A 15,922-nucleotide genomic window follows, 5' to 3' on the forward strand; every position below is an offset into this window, starting at 1 on the left:
TTTCCTCAGGGCCTTACATTTTTTCCTACAAAAGTTTGTAATTATTCTAGTATGCTTAAGCTATTTCAATCTACGTAAGTAAAGTAAGAATATCATCAAACAAGGTGCTGCCAGTGAAGCGGAACTGAGAAATACAAGTGGACTGAGTTTTGCTGAAGCGTTATTACTGCAAAACTATTTTTTGCTAAGAAAGGTGATATTTTGCCCTTCTCTTATCTGAAATTATTAGAGGTGACAAACACAAGCCCTGCTGTGGAAACGATAGACATCGTTTGTAAAAGGACACCAGCGCAGCACACGCTGTATTTCCAAGCCAAAACCAAGCAAGACGACCTGCTCCTGCTTCCGAACAGCGGGAGCTCACCGCCAGCTGCACGCTTGCAGTCCTGCCAGATCCCTCGGGGAAGAGTCGCGCGGGGTTTTCTTCAGACCGCCGCGGGCCATCTTTTACACGAAGAGGTTGAAGGTGAGCGCCGTCCCCGCCGAGGCTGCCTTTAGAGCATCACCCCTCTTTCTGGGGGGTGTTTTGGGGCACGGGTACGTGCCCCTCTCCTCAGAAGGCGGCACCGTGCAAGCGCAGGCGGCACGGTGTCACGGCGGCGGGCGACTCACCGGGGCGGCCGCTCACCGCCAGCTCCGCGGTGGCGGGGCGCGGCGCGGCCGGCGGCGGGAGCCGGGGCGGGGCGGGAGCGGCTCGGAGCCGGCCGGACCGGGCGGCGGCCGGAGGGGGCGGCGGGACGGCGGGGGCGGCGCGGAGGGGGCACCGCGGCCCCGCAGGGGAGGCGAGCGGAGCCCGCCGCCCTCCCACCTCCCGCCTCCTTCGCGCCGGCCGGGGACGGCCGCGCCAGCTGACGCGCCGCAAACTTTACTGCCCCCGCTCCGAGCTGCGCCTCGCCTCCGGCGCGGCGGGCGGCGGCACCGGCCGACACCGGGACCCCTCGCCGGGCTCGGCGGGGCGGGCGCGGAGGGAGCCGAGCCGAGCCGAGCCGAGCCGAGCCGGGCCGCCGCGCTGCCCTGCCCTCCCTCCGCCGGGGGACGCGGCGCTGTGAGGAGAGCGAGCCGCAGTGCCGCGCCCCGGCCGGTTCCGCGCTGCTTCCGCGGCGCCCTGAGGCAGCCGCTGCGCGTCCGGGCGCCTCAGCCGCGGGACAACATGAGCCAGGCGCAGCCCTACGCCCCGCGGAAGAGCAGCTCCCCGGCGGCCGGCGCCCGGCGGAACGACAGCCAGGACTACCTGCTGCTCGACGCGGAGCCGTGCGAGGAGGGCGCCCTGCCGCCCTACGCCTTCTACCCCGTGTGAGTCCCGCCGGCCGGGCCCGGGGGTCCCTCGCTGCCTGCGCGGGCGCGGAGCGGGGCCGGAGGCCGCGGTAGCTCCCGCCGGAGGCGGAGAGGCGGCGGCGGCGGGACAGGTGCTGGCGGGCAGGGCTGGGGGGGTGGGTGGCCGGCGGTGCGGGGCTGGGCTGGGCTGGGCTGGGCTGGGCTGGCTGCCGCGGCCGGCGGGAGGTGCCGCTGCCCGGCCGCTGCGCCCCGGCTGGGGCAGAGCCCGTGGCGGGACCCGCTCGTGGGCAGCCGCGGTGCGGACTCGGTCGCCTTTCCTCGTCTTCCCCGGTGGAGGAGCGGGGTGACGGTGTCGGGGAAAGACGGAGCAGCAGCGGCAGCACCCCCGTGCCCGGCTGGCTGAGGTCTCTTTCCTCGGCGCAGACCGTGGTACCTGCCCCGCCGTAAGGGAGGCGAAGGATGGCTTCAGCTCGCTGCCGAGAGAGGTGCGAGAGGCGTCGGTTGTACTTAAAACTAACGGTGTCTAATGGGTTTAATACAGTCACAGAAATTTTAACTCCTACGATCAGTTGCTCCCACAGAGAGAGTGCCCATTACCGGCGCGTTCGTAAAACCATAATCCTTTCATTGCTGCGTTTTGTCAAAATCATCCAGCCTCGGGTAATTTCATTCTCGAAGTTTTGCCAGATAGTTACCATTTAAAGTAGGGTGTAAGACGTATGCAATAAAAACTAAATGAAACCTAAATTATAAAGGTTCCAGGAACCGCAGTTTTTAACATCCAGGTCAATTGACATTCAGTGTTGACAGTGTCCCTCTGGTTATGTGTTGTCAGCATGACTTCTATAATTACCACTTGTTAATGCTTCTGAGGAGAAGCTATCCCGCAGAGGGGGAAAATGGTTATTAAGCAATGCGAGATGAGTCCTAAAATCTCAGGTGATTACCAGAAGATGTGTATTTTCTTTTGTACAAATTGTGTTTTATTGCTTAACTGGTAAATTCCAGTTATCAACCTCTCCTAATTTTTGCTGTTTTATCTATGAGAAACTTACCAGCTACTTGCCAACTACCTGCCTATAGAAAAGGAATAACAGCAACGAAACTGGCAACACTCACAGTGTTTGATTATTTATAAACTCAGCTAAGAAAAACCAGAGTTTTCAGAATTCACTGCTGTATTCCTATTCCTAAGTGTCTTTTTAGAGTGGTAATTCAGTATGCTCATGTATCTATAAGAGTATACATTATTGCACAGTGGACTTAAACCCCATCTCAAAATAGATGAATGCATCTGTCAAATGAATGCTTTCTGAAGAAAAAACCTCATGATGGTTAGTTCAGAGATTGGTTCTGACTAGTGGACTTCAGCTTTGAACAAGTACCGTGATTCTGAAGTTCCTTTGCCGTGTACTCATTTGGAATGGTTGTGCAGCTATGAGAGGATATATCTTTCATAAGTGATTCAAAGCATCTCTTAAAACAAAAACTGCAAGGTCTGTGGGGTGCTGATATTTTCACTTCAGCAGTATAAGCCTGTGCTAGTGGCTCTTGGTCCAGCCCACGAGTGTGGAGATTGCTTCTCATCATCTCACAGTGGCTATAAGGAAAGCCTACATCCTAATCAAGTTGCTTTGTAGAACCAGGGTAGGTAGGACTAAATGCAGGAATTTATCTCCAATTATGCCATGTCAAGGCCTTAGATGACTGATTCTATGGTACAGGAAGGTCCAGGACCCTGGAGTCCTTCCCTGATGGAAAGTGTTTCCATCAGTCTTTGAGAGAATAGACAGAAACTACCCGATACATGTGGTGGGTATAAATTTGAGGAAAGTGCCCCTTCTCAAATTTATATAATCGCTACTAAAAAGGGTGCTTTAGTGGGCAGTGCTTGTTTTTTACATGCATGTTAGGCATGGGGAAGCTGTCCTTTGGGGCCTCTCTGGATGTGGAAAGGAGCCGCTTCACAGACGCCTGTAGACAATGCCTACACGCAACCGCTGTTTTGAATTTTGCTGCCTAAATTCCACCTACATCATATTTTAGGTACATTTTGCAGATCTGTCTTTTCAGACAGAAATCATTAGTTTTACTAGTGGCATTCATATGGCCAAGAACATAATCAGATGGCCCATGTTTAGGATATACTGTTTATAATCTTTGTCATCTACATGCAGTAAGAATACTTTTCTCTACTGTATTTGAAAATCCTCACATGACCAGTATTTCCTGATGTTATTATGGTAGAGAGTATAAATGAATTTTACCTTGTATCTGTAGAGTCATAAGATCTCTGGAGATCCTGAGGATACTGCTGATGAAGGGCATGTATTACCCTGACAGATAAATGATGTAAAATCAGTATTTCATGTGCTGTGAATCTACTTGGACTCAGTGTGCATGCCTTATCAAGTCTGTCCATACATGGTTTGTCAGTGTTTATTCTTTAGCTACTTCTCCAAAAATGTGGAGCTGGTCATGCTGTCAGATGCCATATTTTTTCTTGAAGTCCTTGTATGAATCTTTGGTGCTCATTGGATTACAAGTCTAAACCATGGGGTCTGTGGGTCTGTCCACTGAGATAGAGCTACGTGTCCTTTGAGATCGAGTGGTACGTCTGTGCTTAAATGCAAACACAAGAAAATAACCCTCCAGATTACATTGTTTGATGTATTAAAATGTTTCAACTAAAGCTACTTACATTTCACTTAGAGTATTTCTTGGTATATCCAATTGCTAAGGGTATTTTTTTCAAACTAAGTGGAAAACGATAGGCTTCATTTGCATGTGCAAAAATGCCCCAAGGACATCTCATGTGATGGTGATTAATGCAAAACAGTAAGGCGGAGTACAGCTGATGTCCAGAAACAGCTGAAGTGTACCTCCTTTCAAACATTACTGAGAGGGTAACACGCTTACTGGTGTAATATGGCATGTGACTGTTGCTTGAAAAGTAGTCTGATACCAAGGAATAGTTTTCCTCAAGTGGCGATTTAGTGCTTATGCTGATGTTATTGCATGTGTTGTTTGTAGAACATGTCTTTCATGTGTTGCTTTGTGACTGCCTTTAAGTGGTTTAGTGGCTGGCTAATAAAAAAAAGAAAAACATTTTAAGAGAACTATTTCTTGTATTTGTAGATAAAGCCCTAATCCATCAAACTACTACTTTAGTTCAGTGGTGTTACTCCTCACCCTTGATATCCAGTCCCTTTATAACAGCAAATAATTGTCTGTTTAATAAAAGACATTGAGATTGCCTTTTTACTTTTTTCCCCCCAGGTGATTTTTCACATGATTCATTAATTGCAGAATAGCCTGGTCACATTAAAAATCAGAATAATTGTCAGTGATCAGCCCAGCTGGCTTGATGTTGTGTCAATGAGTTCAGCAGCACTGATTGGGTTATTCTGTTATATTTAGGCTGAGACAGTATAGTGTGCTTAAATATTAAATTACCTGTACATTGGAAAAAGATTTGAAATACTAACCTGTCAATGTTAACTGACTCTGTGAGTAGCAAGAGACTTGACAGACTTACTCATATATTCGAGGCTCTGAGTTTTAGTACTCGTGCTTAACAATGTGCATTGTATGAAATGAGTGTGAATTCAGTACCACTCTTTCTGAAGAACAGCTTTATTGTGTCCGAGGTAGCTGCTGCCTTTGTTGCAAACAAGACTTCAGCAAGGTACCTAGGGCTTATCAGCCGTGCCAAGTAGGGTCACACAGTCTTTTGGCAGTAAGTGGATAGAAGACTCTTACCTTTATTTGCAGTATGGTGCTAAATGAAATTCTAATGGGATTTTGTGCTGAAAAATCTTGCTTTTCTTTTGAATTCAGAACCTTTGGGAGGAAAAACGTACTTCAGGCTATCTGTAGAATTTGTAATTCAATGGTTTCCAAAAGTTAAGGCTACTTTTTAAGAATGAAATAATTGTATATTAGAAATGATATCTAAGTAAACACTTTCTAGTAGTCCTCTTCCATCTAGTCATCAAGTTTTGTCCCTAACGTATCAAAAAAGACATTGTGACATACGTGTCAGAAGATTGCCTCCAGAAGTACAAAAATGTGGATACATTTCTTTTTTCCTCTTGTTTCATTGGCAAAGAGCCCGGTTTTGTAGTTTAAAACAAGATAGAAAGTGCATTTTAAGGTCTAAGCCCAAATCTGAGTGCTGATGTGCAGTGGGATTTGAATGTGATAGTACTTGTATGTAAACTTCCCTGCTGAAAAAATGTTATTGAAGAACAGATTGTCAGCTTACTGAACTAGTGAGAATACACTAATTCAGTCAGACATCTGGTTATATTGCTTATTTATACTTTCAAATATTTTGCATGCTGAAAAATAAATATGTTTTCTTAGACACGTGAGGAAGGATAATTATGCATTAAAATGTCAGTTGTAAAGTAAATGAGGCACACAAATTATCAGATGAAAACAGGGGAAAAAAGGGTTCTGATGTGCATAACTGCCTTGAGGCGTAGATTATTCCTCAGCTTTTGTGGTTTTCAGATCAAGTGTTTCTCAGCACTATCAAACCCAATACATAGTTTAAAACCCTTTCTTTGTTAAATAATATGTTTAATAATTTCTTTCCTCCCTGCAATACAGCAGTTTCTGCTGTTGGTGTAACATAATTTTTATCTCCAGCCTCAACTATCTTGCTTGAAATGACCTGTAAAATTATCTTCCAGACTCTTCATTAGACATAATCTCTTCAGGGAGTACTGTGCAGTGTGGCAGCTGTGTTTCAGATTGCTAGTCTCTTTGCTGAGATGCTATGTCCTCTGAAAATATGTTGCAATAGTTTTGTTGATAGCAAAAACGTACAAGAGTTAGTATGGAGGGGGGGTCATTTCCTTTTATAGCCTAGTGGATGGAATACTTTCCTATGAATTAGGACTAATGGACCTACTTCCTACTGGGCACAGGAAAATCATGTCTGGGTCTCTCATATTCTGGGTGACTGAATTTAATCCCCAAAATCTTGGATAAAAGAACATCACCATTATTACCAAGCCCCCGAAAATCCAGCGTGTAGTTCCTTCTGCATTTCCTACAAGTATCTGGAAGAGAATGCTTCACTTTGAACTGAAGATATGCTTAATGTTGAGTTCTGCTTTTTTTCCCCCTAAATACATTTTTTTAATCTGAACGAAGAATAACAAATACTTTGTTTTAAATCAAAAAGAAATATATTTATTTTGATATTTCAGCCTGACAGACTAATTAGTAAAAAAAAATTGGTCACATGGTCTGATGTTTCCTGCCTCATCAGAAATGAGGAAAAAAGAAACCATAACCGTGTTTTTGGGGGGTAAGACATTCAATAAAGGTTTCTTTTAAAAGACTGGCAGAGCAGACTGGCAATATTTATTTCACCTTGGTAAGCTAAGGTCTGTTGCTAGTGAGTACTGTTCTAGCTTACCTGTGCAGCTCAGTCCGTAAAGTGCATGATAGTGGCCAGGGATAGGTGCTGGTTTGGTGGTCTTCAACATGCTCTGTTCTGGCACATCCCTGAAGCAGACTTAGTATTCTGTAGATGGAGTTTTCTACCAGATCATTTTATGCTTTGAAGCTGTTTGAAAAAACAGTGAGTTTATGCAGAAACTGGTACACAGCCTAAAAATTAGCTCTCAAAGGTGAATTGAACCACATATGTTCAGTTTTGGTGAAGACTTGCAGGATTTGTTGTTAAGCACTTTCGTATTCACTGCATATGCTCACTAATTTGAAAGTGAACTTCTTCTGGTCAGCTATATTACCTGAATGGTTTCCTATGCTAATACTTCATAATCAACTTTGCTTGACCCATTGCAGTATTTCTGTAGGTTTATTTGTACCCATTCTTAAGAAAAGGGTATATTTGTGGATCACTCTTATGTAGTTACCGAACAAATGAAAGTCACCTCCCTGTGGGACCTAATTTTATAAAACTGGAAGCCTTCCATGTAAATATAAGTAATTTGTTAAATTTGCATGAGGAAGGTGAGTAGTGATTAAGAAATGTGTGGGATGTGTATGGCATACTTTTCACTGTAAATGTTAATAACAAGTGTGCTCTTTGTCAAACACCCTCCTAGCAGCACTTGCCACCACAGAAGCTGAAGGTTATAATAACTGGCTACTTGAAGAATTCCTGCCAGCTTTCAGTATCCCCAAATAAAGGTGACTTGGCATGGTGGGTCTACCTCATCATGCTGTGTTTAGACTTCCCAGCTCTGCAAACATGAGCAAAAGAAAATTTTGGCAGTTAAACTACATTCATCAAATTCTTTATAACTTGGTTTCATACCTCAAACTGTGATGCAGTGCAAGGCAATGACTTAGCAAAGGGCTTTAATCTTAAAGTGCATAAAATGAGTCTTACATACATGTCTGTGCACATACTTGTGAGTGTAGACACTCGCTCAGAGCCTACTCAACAGGAGGCTTAAAGGATTTGCGTTGATAAGCAGTATTTAAATGTAAGTTTTGATAATTAAATGTGAACAAAAAGCTTAGTGATAATTAAATTACATGCAGTTTTCTCTGGAATGGATTAACATTTTTATCTTGCAGTAGAATGGCTATTATTTGTTTAGCAATGACAACTTACATACATAATCAAGTATAATATTTTTAGCAAAATATAAGTTATTGAATATAATGTGAAGATGACTAATTAAAGTCTGGGTTTATTTTCTATAACATTTCTATATAACTACACTTTTTCATACTGTTAGTACAATTGACAGCACAGGTCTATTGTCCTGCCCAACATAACATATCTAAATAAACATTTGTCAATCTTAGGAAAAAAAAAAAAAAGTAAGCTTTGGCATTAGGAATGAAATGTGAGATTGTGTACAAGAACCCCAAGTAAGTGGAGTGGAAGAGGAACCGCATATTAAGAATTGTCATTTTAGGTGGGTTCTCAAAGCTATGTGGGGCATGTGGATAGCTTCTTTTCTGCAAGAGTTCAATGTAATTTCATTTTGTTTAAAAAAGTTACTAATTTTGACAAAATGGCAGTGTTGTGGATGTGGATTTGCTGGCTTTGTTGTGGATGGGCCACTTTTTTTAACGTGGAATAGTAGTGATGAAATAAACACGACAAATAGTAATAATAACAATAATAATCGTGAATCACCAAGAAGTAAATGTGATGCCCGCCTCTTTGCTCAAACATTCCTTCAGTAGTGCCCTCAGTCATACCACTGCTAATGTTCTCCCTTATAAATCATTAATTAAAAACAAAACCAACCTTGCCCACTGCCAGCTCAGAAGAATGTGACTGGAGTTCTTTTTTGCCCTTAGAAATTGATTAAATACTGGGTTTGCTGTCAGTATTTACCTTAGCGAAGAGATTAAAGAACTGAGGGATTTTTAAAATTGTTTAGTGTCTGTGAGGCCTTCCCATGCTGTTAGAAAGAAGTATCATGAACCAAAAGATCATGGTTGATGCAAATTGGATTTAAAAATACCCCAGAAAACAGAGTACAGACAAGGTCTGTATGATGCAGCGCTAGCAATTTTACAGAATATTCAGACTGGAGAATTTCCATGAAACTTTGCTGCTTTGTTACCAAATCTTGAATGAAACAGTGCATCTCTTACAAATGGCACCTCATATTCTTTTGAGTTAAGTCCTGGTCTGTTGAAGGTAGTGGAGTTTTGCTGGATAGCCCAGGTGTTTAGCAGGTTCATATTACAAATTGACTCAGTTGTAAATGACCAGCAGCAGCAGGCCCTCCTGACCACGTGCACAAAGAGCCGTTCCAACAGACTTACGCTTGGCTCAGTTGTGGTACGTCAGCAGTTGAGCACATGAAAGGTTTTAATCCCTGAGCTGCACAGGAGACCTCATATATTTCTAATGAGATGCTGGTTAATTGCTGCTAATAAGGGCAAACTACTATGGAGCCAGTTGACTTGTTACTTTGAAAAGAGAGGACCTTGATTTCACCATGATGTGTAGGGACCCACCACGTGCAAGCAGGCAGTCTCTAACTCGGAGCTAGACAGTAACTAGCTGGAGACTGAGGAGGTTTTGAAAAGACTTGGCAGCCACAGCCATCCTGGTTACTCCTGAAACATTATTTTTATGCATCCTGATCAGCTCAACTAGCAGATAGGTATGTGCCCAGGAGACCGACAGGCTGGACCACAGGGCTGGTCTGTTGCCTCCCATCTTCTTCTGTCAGCACTTACGTTAGTTCAAATGGACGCTTAGTTGTGTGGATTTTCCTCCTGGCCCGGTCTGAGTTTCTCCTGTCGTGCACATTGACTGAATTTAGGAATGATGACTGATTGCTTAGAAGCCTTTCAAAAGGGAAGATTCCCTCATCTTTGAGGAGTGATTTATATTTTCTTTCTCTTCTGTAAGATTTTTGCCTGCGGTGTACATGTTTCAGCTGTTCTAGACATGATTTTTCTCCCCTTTTAGAACAGGTAGCCAGGTCAGACTGCTAAACTTTGTTAGTCCTACTCTGTGTACACATCTTAGGCCTGCCAAGTGGTAATAATCCAATACTTGGCGCTTATTTTAAGGCTGTTTAAGTGCATTGCAAACGGACGCGTTGCACATAGTCCAGCTGTCAGCCTTCCAGCCACTGGGTGCTTGGCAACAGAGAGCACGGTTCTTACAACAGCAGTGTTTTAAGTCATGGATTGTGTCAATGCAACACCTCTACAGCACCTGGCACATTGCAGGGGAATGGAACAGTGGTACCACCACACCAGCATGAATCCAGGAAATACTTTTAACTGAGGCAGAGCTTGTGGGAGGATGCTTTGGGAACTGGCATCACGAAGCTCGGAAGGTCTGTGCCATTGAGACTCACGCCGTGAACGTCACGATTACCATTTCTCTGCTAATCATGGTGTGGGAAAGTGCCTTCCCTTCCCCATGTGCCCACACACATGCCGAGTAACACGTAGCAGATGCACACTTATGAGTGGGGGCTTGTGATAGGGACAGTGTCTGATATGTCTGATCACTTAGTGGGCTCCTGCGTCCATCCCACACAAAACAGCTGAGCTCGAGAGATGTGTGTCCCACCACACAGGGAGGTTAACGCTATGAAAGATCCAGATATTAGTTAAAATAGTGAGTTGTAGGGTTTTTTTCTAACCATTTGCAGTATGTGCCAATGTTTACGGTCACATTCTGTGAGTTTCTAACCATGTTTAGTGATTTATGTGGGATCAGAACCATTATATTGATTCTTTTTTTTTGTAATCCTTTCAGAAAACACAGTGACCTTCTTTGAGAATTGTTCCTAACCAACTGTTTTTCATGACTGAACACTATAAACCAATTTTCCCTTCTGTTTTGCAATGCAATAATTTATTTTCTATATTAGTTTAGTTCCACTGTGCTAATCTTTGTTTTTATGCATTATTTCCTTAAGCTAATTCAAAATTACTTTCAATTTTCAAGTGTTTTTTAAAAATTATTAATGAAATATCACATGTACTAGAAATTTCTAGTTTATTACCTGCAGTTGCTAAGTTTGTTGGATTATACATGAGTTGAAGATATATTTCTTTTTTTTTTCTTGCTGGATTTATTAATTTATAGTTAAATCCAGTAAACCTTCTATGATGCAAATATATTAAGTACAGAAAGATTTTGAAATGGTAATTTAAAGGTTATAGAGCTTTATTTTGGGCACACGTGGGAGAGGAGTCTTTTTAGAAGTGAATATAAATGTATATAATACTAGTGGCACTTATTTAAAGGGAAATCCCATGCTGTGAGAACTCTCGAGCTTCTCTTAGCTAAGAAGTGAAGGATGAATCTGTATGCTCGTGGATCTACCTGCATGTCGTGGTTTAACCCCAGCCAGCAAACAAGCACCACGCAGCTGCTCATTTACCCCCCTCACAGTGGGATGGGGGAGAGAATCAGAAGAGTAAAAGTGAGAAAACTTGTGGGCTGAGATAAAGACAGTTTAATAGGTAAAGCAAAAGCCACACACACAAGCAAAGCAAAACAAGGAATTCATTTACTGCTTCCCATCAGCAGGCAGGTGTTCAGCCATGTCCAGGAAAGCAGGGCTCCATCACGTGTAACCGTTACTTGGGAAGACAAATGCCATCACTCCAAGTGTCCCCCCCTTCCTTCTTCCCCCAGCTTTTATTGCTGAGCATGACGTCGTATGGTCTGGAATATCCCTCTGGTCAGTCGGGGTCAGCTGTCCCAGCTGTGTCCCCTCCCAGCTCCTTGTGCCCCCCCAACCTCCTCGCTGGTGGGGTGGGGTGAGAACCAGCAAAGCCTTGGCTCTGTGCAAGCACTGCTCAGCAGGAACGAAACATCCCTGTGTTATCAACACTGTTTTCAGCACAAATCCAAAACATAGCCCCTTACTAGCTACTATGAAGAAAATTAACTCTGTCCCAGCAAAACCAGTACACTATACCACATCCGCTGCCTGGCTTTTGCTTTCCTCTGTCCTGTAGGAGCACATGGACTAGGATGGTTGCTCAGAGGGTTCATGCTCATGTATAAGTTCAACCTGTACCAGGAAGGTGAAATTAAATTAACTCCGGTGCAGTGGGATGCTTGAGGGCATTTGCAGTAGAAATTCTAAAATTTCCATGAGATGTACAAGTCCTGCTCTCACTAAATTATCTGACAAATTAGATGCAAAGAGCAGGCTGCTGGATGGTAGCAATGACTCTTCCCCTCTGTAGCTCTTATTTTCCTCTCCCTTTAAGAACAAGTTTCCTATTCATTTCTCAAGACAGTTTTTGAAGACTGCTGCTTTCATAGCTTTCTCAAGTGAGTCTTAGAATCATACTTCTCCCCTTACAATGTACTATTTTATTTTAATCTCTTTCTGTAAGTGTAGAAATCTGAACTGAAAAATGCAATGAACATTAAGAAAAATGGGATCAAAGTGTGGTAGTGCTAACAAAAGCTAGTTAATACAACTTCATTTTCTGGTAGTGGGGATGGAATTTTCCAAAGATACTAGATATTTTGTATGGCCTCCCATTAGCATTCTTACTTCAGGGTCTTAAAAACTAAAAGCACACAACATCAACATCACTGGAAAGTTTGGGCTGCAGTCCGTGTTACTGTTCTGAGTCCCATGCAGATCGGTGAGATTGAAAGTCTGTGCCAGCCTCTTGCTGGCCAGGAAAGGCTAAGGAGTTACAGCAACATGGCAGGTACTGTGAAGGAAGAATAGCTGTATCTTGAACTGACCTCTAAGCAACAAATAAAACAAGCAAAAATTAGAGTGGGAGAGGAACGTAAGTTTCTGTAGATACAGTCTATTCTATTTAAAACATTTTGTAGGGCACGGCTAACAAAAAAGTCAGCAATAGCAGTATCTCTAGAAGGTCTGCAGAATGAACCACTGCCTACGGTACAAAGCGGTAGAAGTTAATGTTCTCCACTTTTCTTCAGAAAAGAATTTTAGAGGATTAAGTCAGAAAGCTATTTAATCATTTAGCAACATCTGATGTGAGCACATTGGTAGGTAAACAGCAACTGATGTGATAGTGAAATTTCAGCACTGCTTTGTATGATAAAATAATAATGATCTTACCTAACAAGCTGATATATAAAATATACTCTGGGATTTCTTACCCCAAAGCCACTTCCAGCCTAAAATCAGCAACTGCGTTTAATACATAACAGGAAGGGAAACTTAAAAAAGGATCTAGGCAGGGATTTACAGAGATGGCAAGGCTAATGCCTCTTAGTCTTACAAAGCTGTCTGAGGATCTTTAATGACCTGAGGTTTCCAAGTTATTGATTTTTACATCAAATCTGAAAAAACAGCAGAAATTTCCCTAGTTATCAGTGAGAGCATTGATAACACCTTAAAGGGAAAGAATATCCTTTGTGGATTAACCAGCTTCAGTTCGTGCAGGATTTGTGACATGTCTCCATGAATCAATGAGGAAGGTGCTGGTACAGGAGTAGCAGCCCTGCTGGGTATCTGTGTGCTTTTTCTGACCTCTGGCTGTGACAAGACTGAATGACTCCCAGCATGCAGGTCTTGATACCTCCAGAAGGCCAGAAAAGGCATGGAGGTACATAGCGAGGAGGAGGGGAAATAGGGGGGCCCACTGTGGGTGGATATGGTGCAGTTCCTATCTGGTTTTCCTTTTCATTGAAACTCGAGTGTGGGGTGGGTGGGCTGGTGCATGTCCAGGTATCACCTCAAAGACAGCATGCATGGATGCATACAGGAAGGTGCAGGAACTTGAGAAGTCTCCTAGTGTTGGTAAAATATGAACAACTTCTGATTGCTTCATATTCTTGAGTTCATGAATTCCTGATTTCATGAGTCTTGAACTTCTAGATCAGGTCCTAGATATTGCATGTTGTGGATCAAGCATAGTAGGATTGACAGAAACTCCACATCCATCCATGGTTTGTTTTCAAATCCTATAACCTTTAGCAAAAATGTCAGGAACTTTACCATCTTCTTTTGCTTTTGGTTTAGACACGGGATTTGAGGTTGGAAGGTGGAAATCCTGCTGATACCTGCTTTTATCTCGGTGGTGGTCTTCAGGCTTTTCCCTTAGTTGAAGACTGCTGCTGGGGTGGCAGGAATGGCAACAAATGTAGGAGAGGCCGAGGGATTTGTCTGAAATGAAGCATCCAGCCTGACCTCGTGGTCTGGTCTCCTTCTGTAGTGCGTGAAAGAGACAGGCCCCCTCAGGGGCTAGTTCATTAGATCTGTTTCAGAACTGGGTGAATCATGCTGGTGACTAAAATATTGTGGAAGGATTGTTGATGAATAGCAAATCTATAGTCCACAACACACAGATGCACTGCTGCTAACTTCAGTGGGATTTGTGTTCATATACCTGTGGAGAACATTATCCTCAGTCTTTAATATCCCTGAATATATATTTTGTCCCGAGTTTCACTGTTTGTGTTGTAGTGTCTATCAATAATCGAAAGTTTAAATAAGGAAGAAAAGATGATGGATTTCAGGAACAGACTATAGAAATGAGAAATATGTGATTACAGTGAAAACCAGCATGTTATTCTTTGACCAAGGCTAAATTCTGATATGTATTTATATATGGATGGATTTTCTGACATTTGCCTACTGAACTACACAACACTTGGATCGACTTAATTTTTTTGAGAGAAAATTTTGAGAGAATTAGGAGGGATATTTTGCATGTTAATCATCTGCACTGCATTAGTGAACAGCAGGAAGAAGGACATGATATATAGACCTAACATCTTTATCTTTTAACAAAAGGAATTTTGTTTCAGTTCTTAAATTAAAATTTGAGCTAAGCAATTAGAGTGTAATCCTTCATTTTCATTAAAAGCTTCACTTACAATTTACAAAAGTATTAAATCTGATTATTTTAAAAATAAATTGTAATGATAGAGTCCGTAAGCATCACCAAAGATTTTGCAGAATTTCAGTTCCTGTTTCCTGATTTTTCAGTTGGTCGGCATAGATAAAGTAGTATTGTTAGTTGTGATGTAACTTTGTCTCAAAATAGAATTTCTTACAATTAAGGCTGTTTACTTACATTCTGTAATGTCAGATCGTGTTCTGTCCTCTTGAGTTACACGCATGGCTCACCGACATAACCTTTAATTAATTTAATGCTTCTGCAGTCTGCATGCAGGCTAGTACAGGCTGAAGTTGAGAAAGTACCTAAGTTGTAAATAAGATTTTGCTCTGCAATTATTTAAAATTGTAAAACATTAATTGCATAAAATTTGCATAAAGTTTACATAGAAAACAGGATCATTTTCTGTTCAGGAATGAATGGAAGTCTGCATTTTCAATATCTTATGACCTGAATGTTCACCCAAACTTATTTTCCTCCATTCATAGATTATTTACATGTATATAGGTTTTTGTTTCAAGTGGCTAGCAACTGTCCCTGGGGTTTAAGGAAGGATCCTGCCCACTACTAATCATAGGGTAGCATGCCATTTTCTCCTCAAGGCTGAAAGACACTAACAATACAAGTCTCATTCAGAGACATGAGGACAGTTTTGGAGAATCAGAATTGCATGAGAGATGAGGCAGCAAAATGTCTTTTCTGAGTGAGAGGTAATTTCTGAGTATTTATTACTTTATCTGGAATATTTTTTAAAAATATCCCAATATTATATTGGGAGAGGAGTAAATATATCAACATTATGTTGGGAGAGGAGGAATGTTGTCCCAAATATGAATTACCAGCCAGACAGCCCCTGGACAGTGGCACAGTATGGCTGGCTGCTTTTTATTTTAAGAAATATGGAACAAGATGTGGAGTGCTGAATGCCGCCTGAAAATTCAATTGCCTCCTTCTTTGCAAGCTCACAGCTGGACTTGGCAGCAGGCAGCTGCTGCTCTTTGGCTTGTAAGGGGCCTGGGGATGGCTGAGTTTGGATCCTGCCTCTGTACCTGCTGGGGTTGTACTGCCCTACTACGTAATGGTAGCGGTCAAGATTGTTGCAACTTTATTGGCATCATATCCACCTGTTTGTACTAGGTAAGCCTATTTTTCTGTGATGCTCCTTGGGCATGTTCACACTTTGCTATACTTATAGTGTTTGTCCTGAACATAGGCAACGGGTCATTAGAAGAATGTGATACCCACTGCAGTATTTGCAATAATGGGGTGATACCTTTCAGCACTAGACTGAATCACCTGACAACCTACCAGA

At 42.7% G+C, this 15,922-nt stretch overlaps 1 protein-coding gene across 1 annotated transcript in view; it reads left to right on the forward strand.

The window, feature by feature from the left end:
• Positions 1-742: 742 nt before the first annotated feature.
• The window catches only part of TRPC6 (transient receptor potential cation channel subfamily C member 6), a 108,021-nt gene continuing 92,841 nt past the window's right edge, over positions 743-15,922 (forward strand). The window contains exon 1 of the mRNA XM_030043152.2: positions 743-1,293. Coding sequence (XP_029899012.1) covers positions 1,151-1,293 — 143 coding nt within the window. The 5' untranslated portion in view covers positions 743-1,150. The remainder of the gene's footprint in view (positions 1,294-15,922) is intronic.

The sequence above is a fragment of the Aquila chrysaetos genome, chromosome 19, assembly GCF_900496995.4.
Source record: "Aquila chrysaetos chrysaetos chromosome 19, bAquChr1.4, whole genome shotgun sequence".
Classification (NCBI taxonomy): domain Eukaryota; kingdom Metazoa; phylum Chordata; class Aves; order Accipitriformes; family Accipitridae; genus Aquila; species Aquila chrysaetos.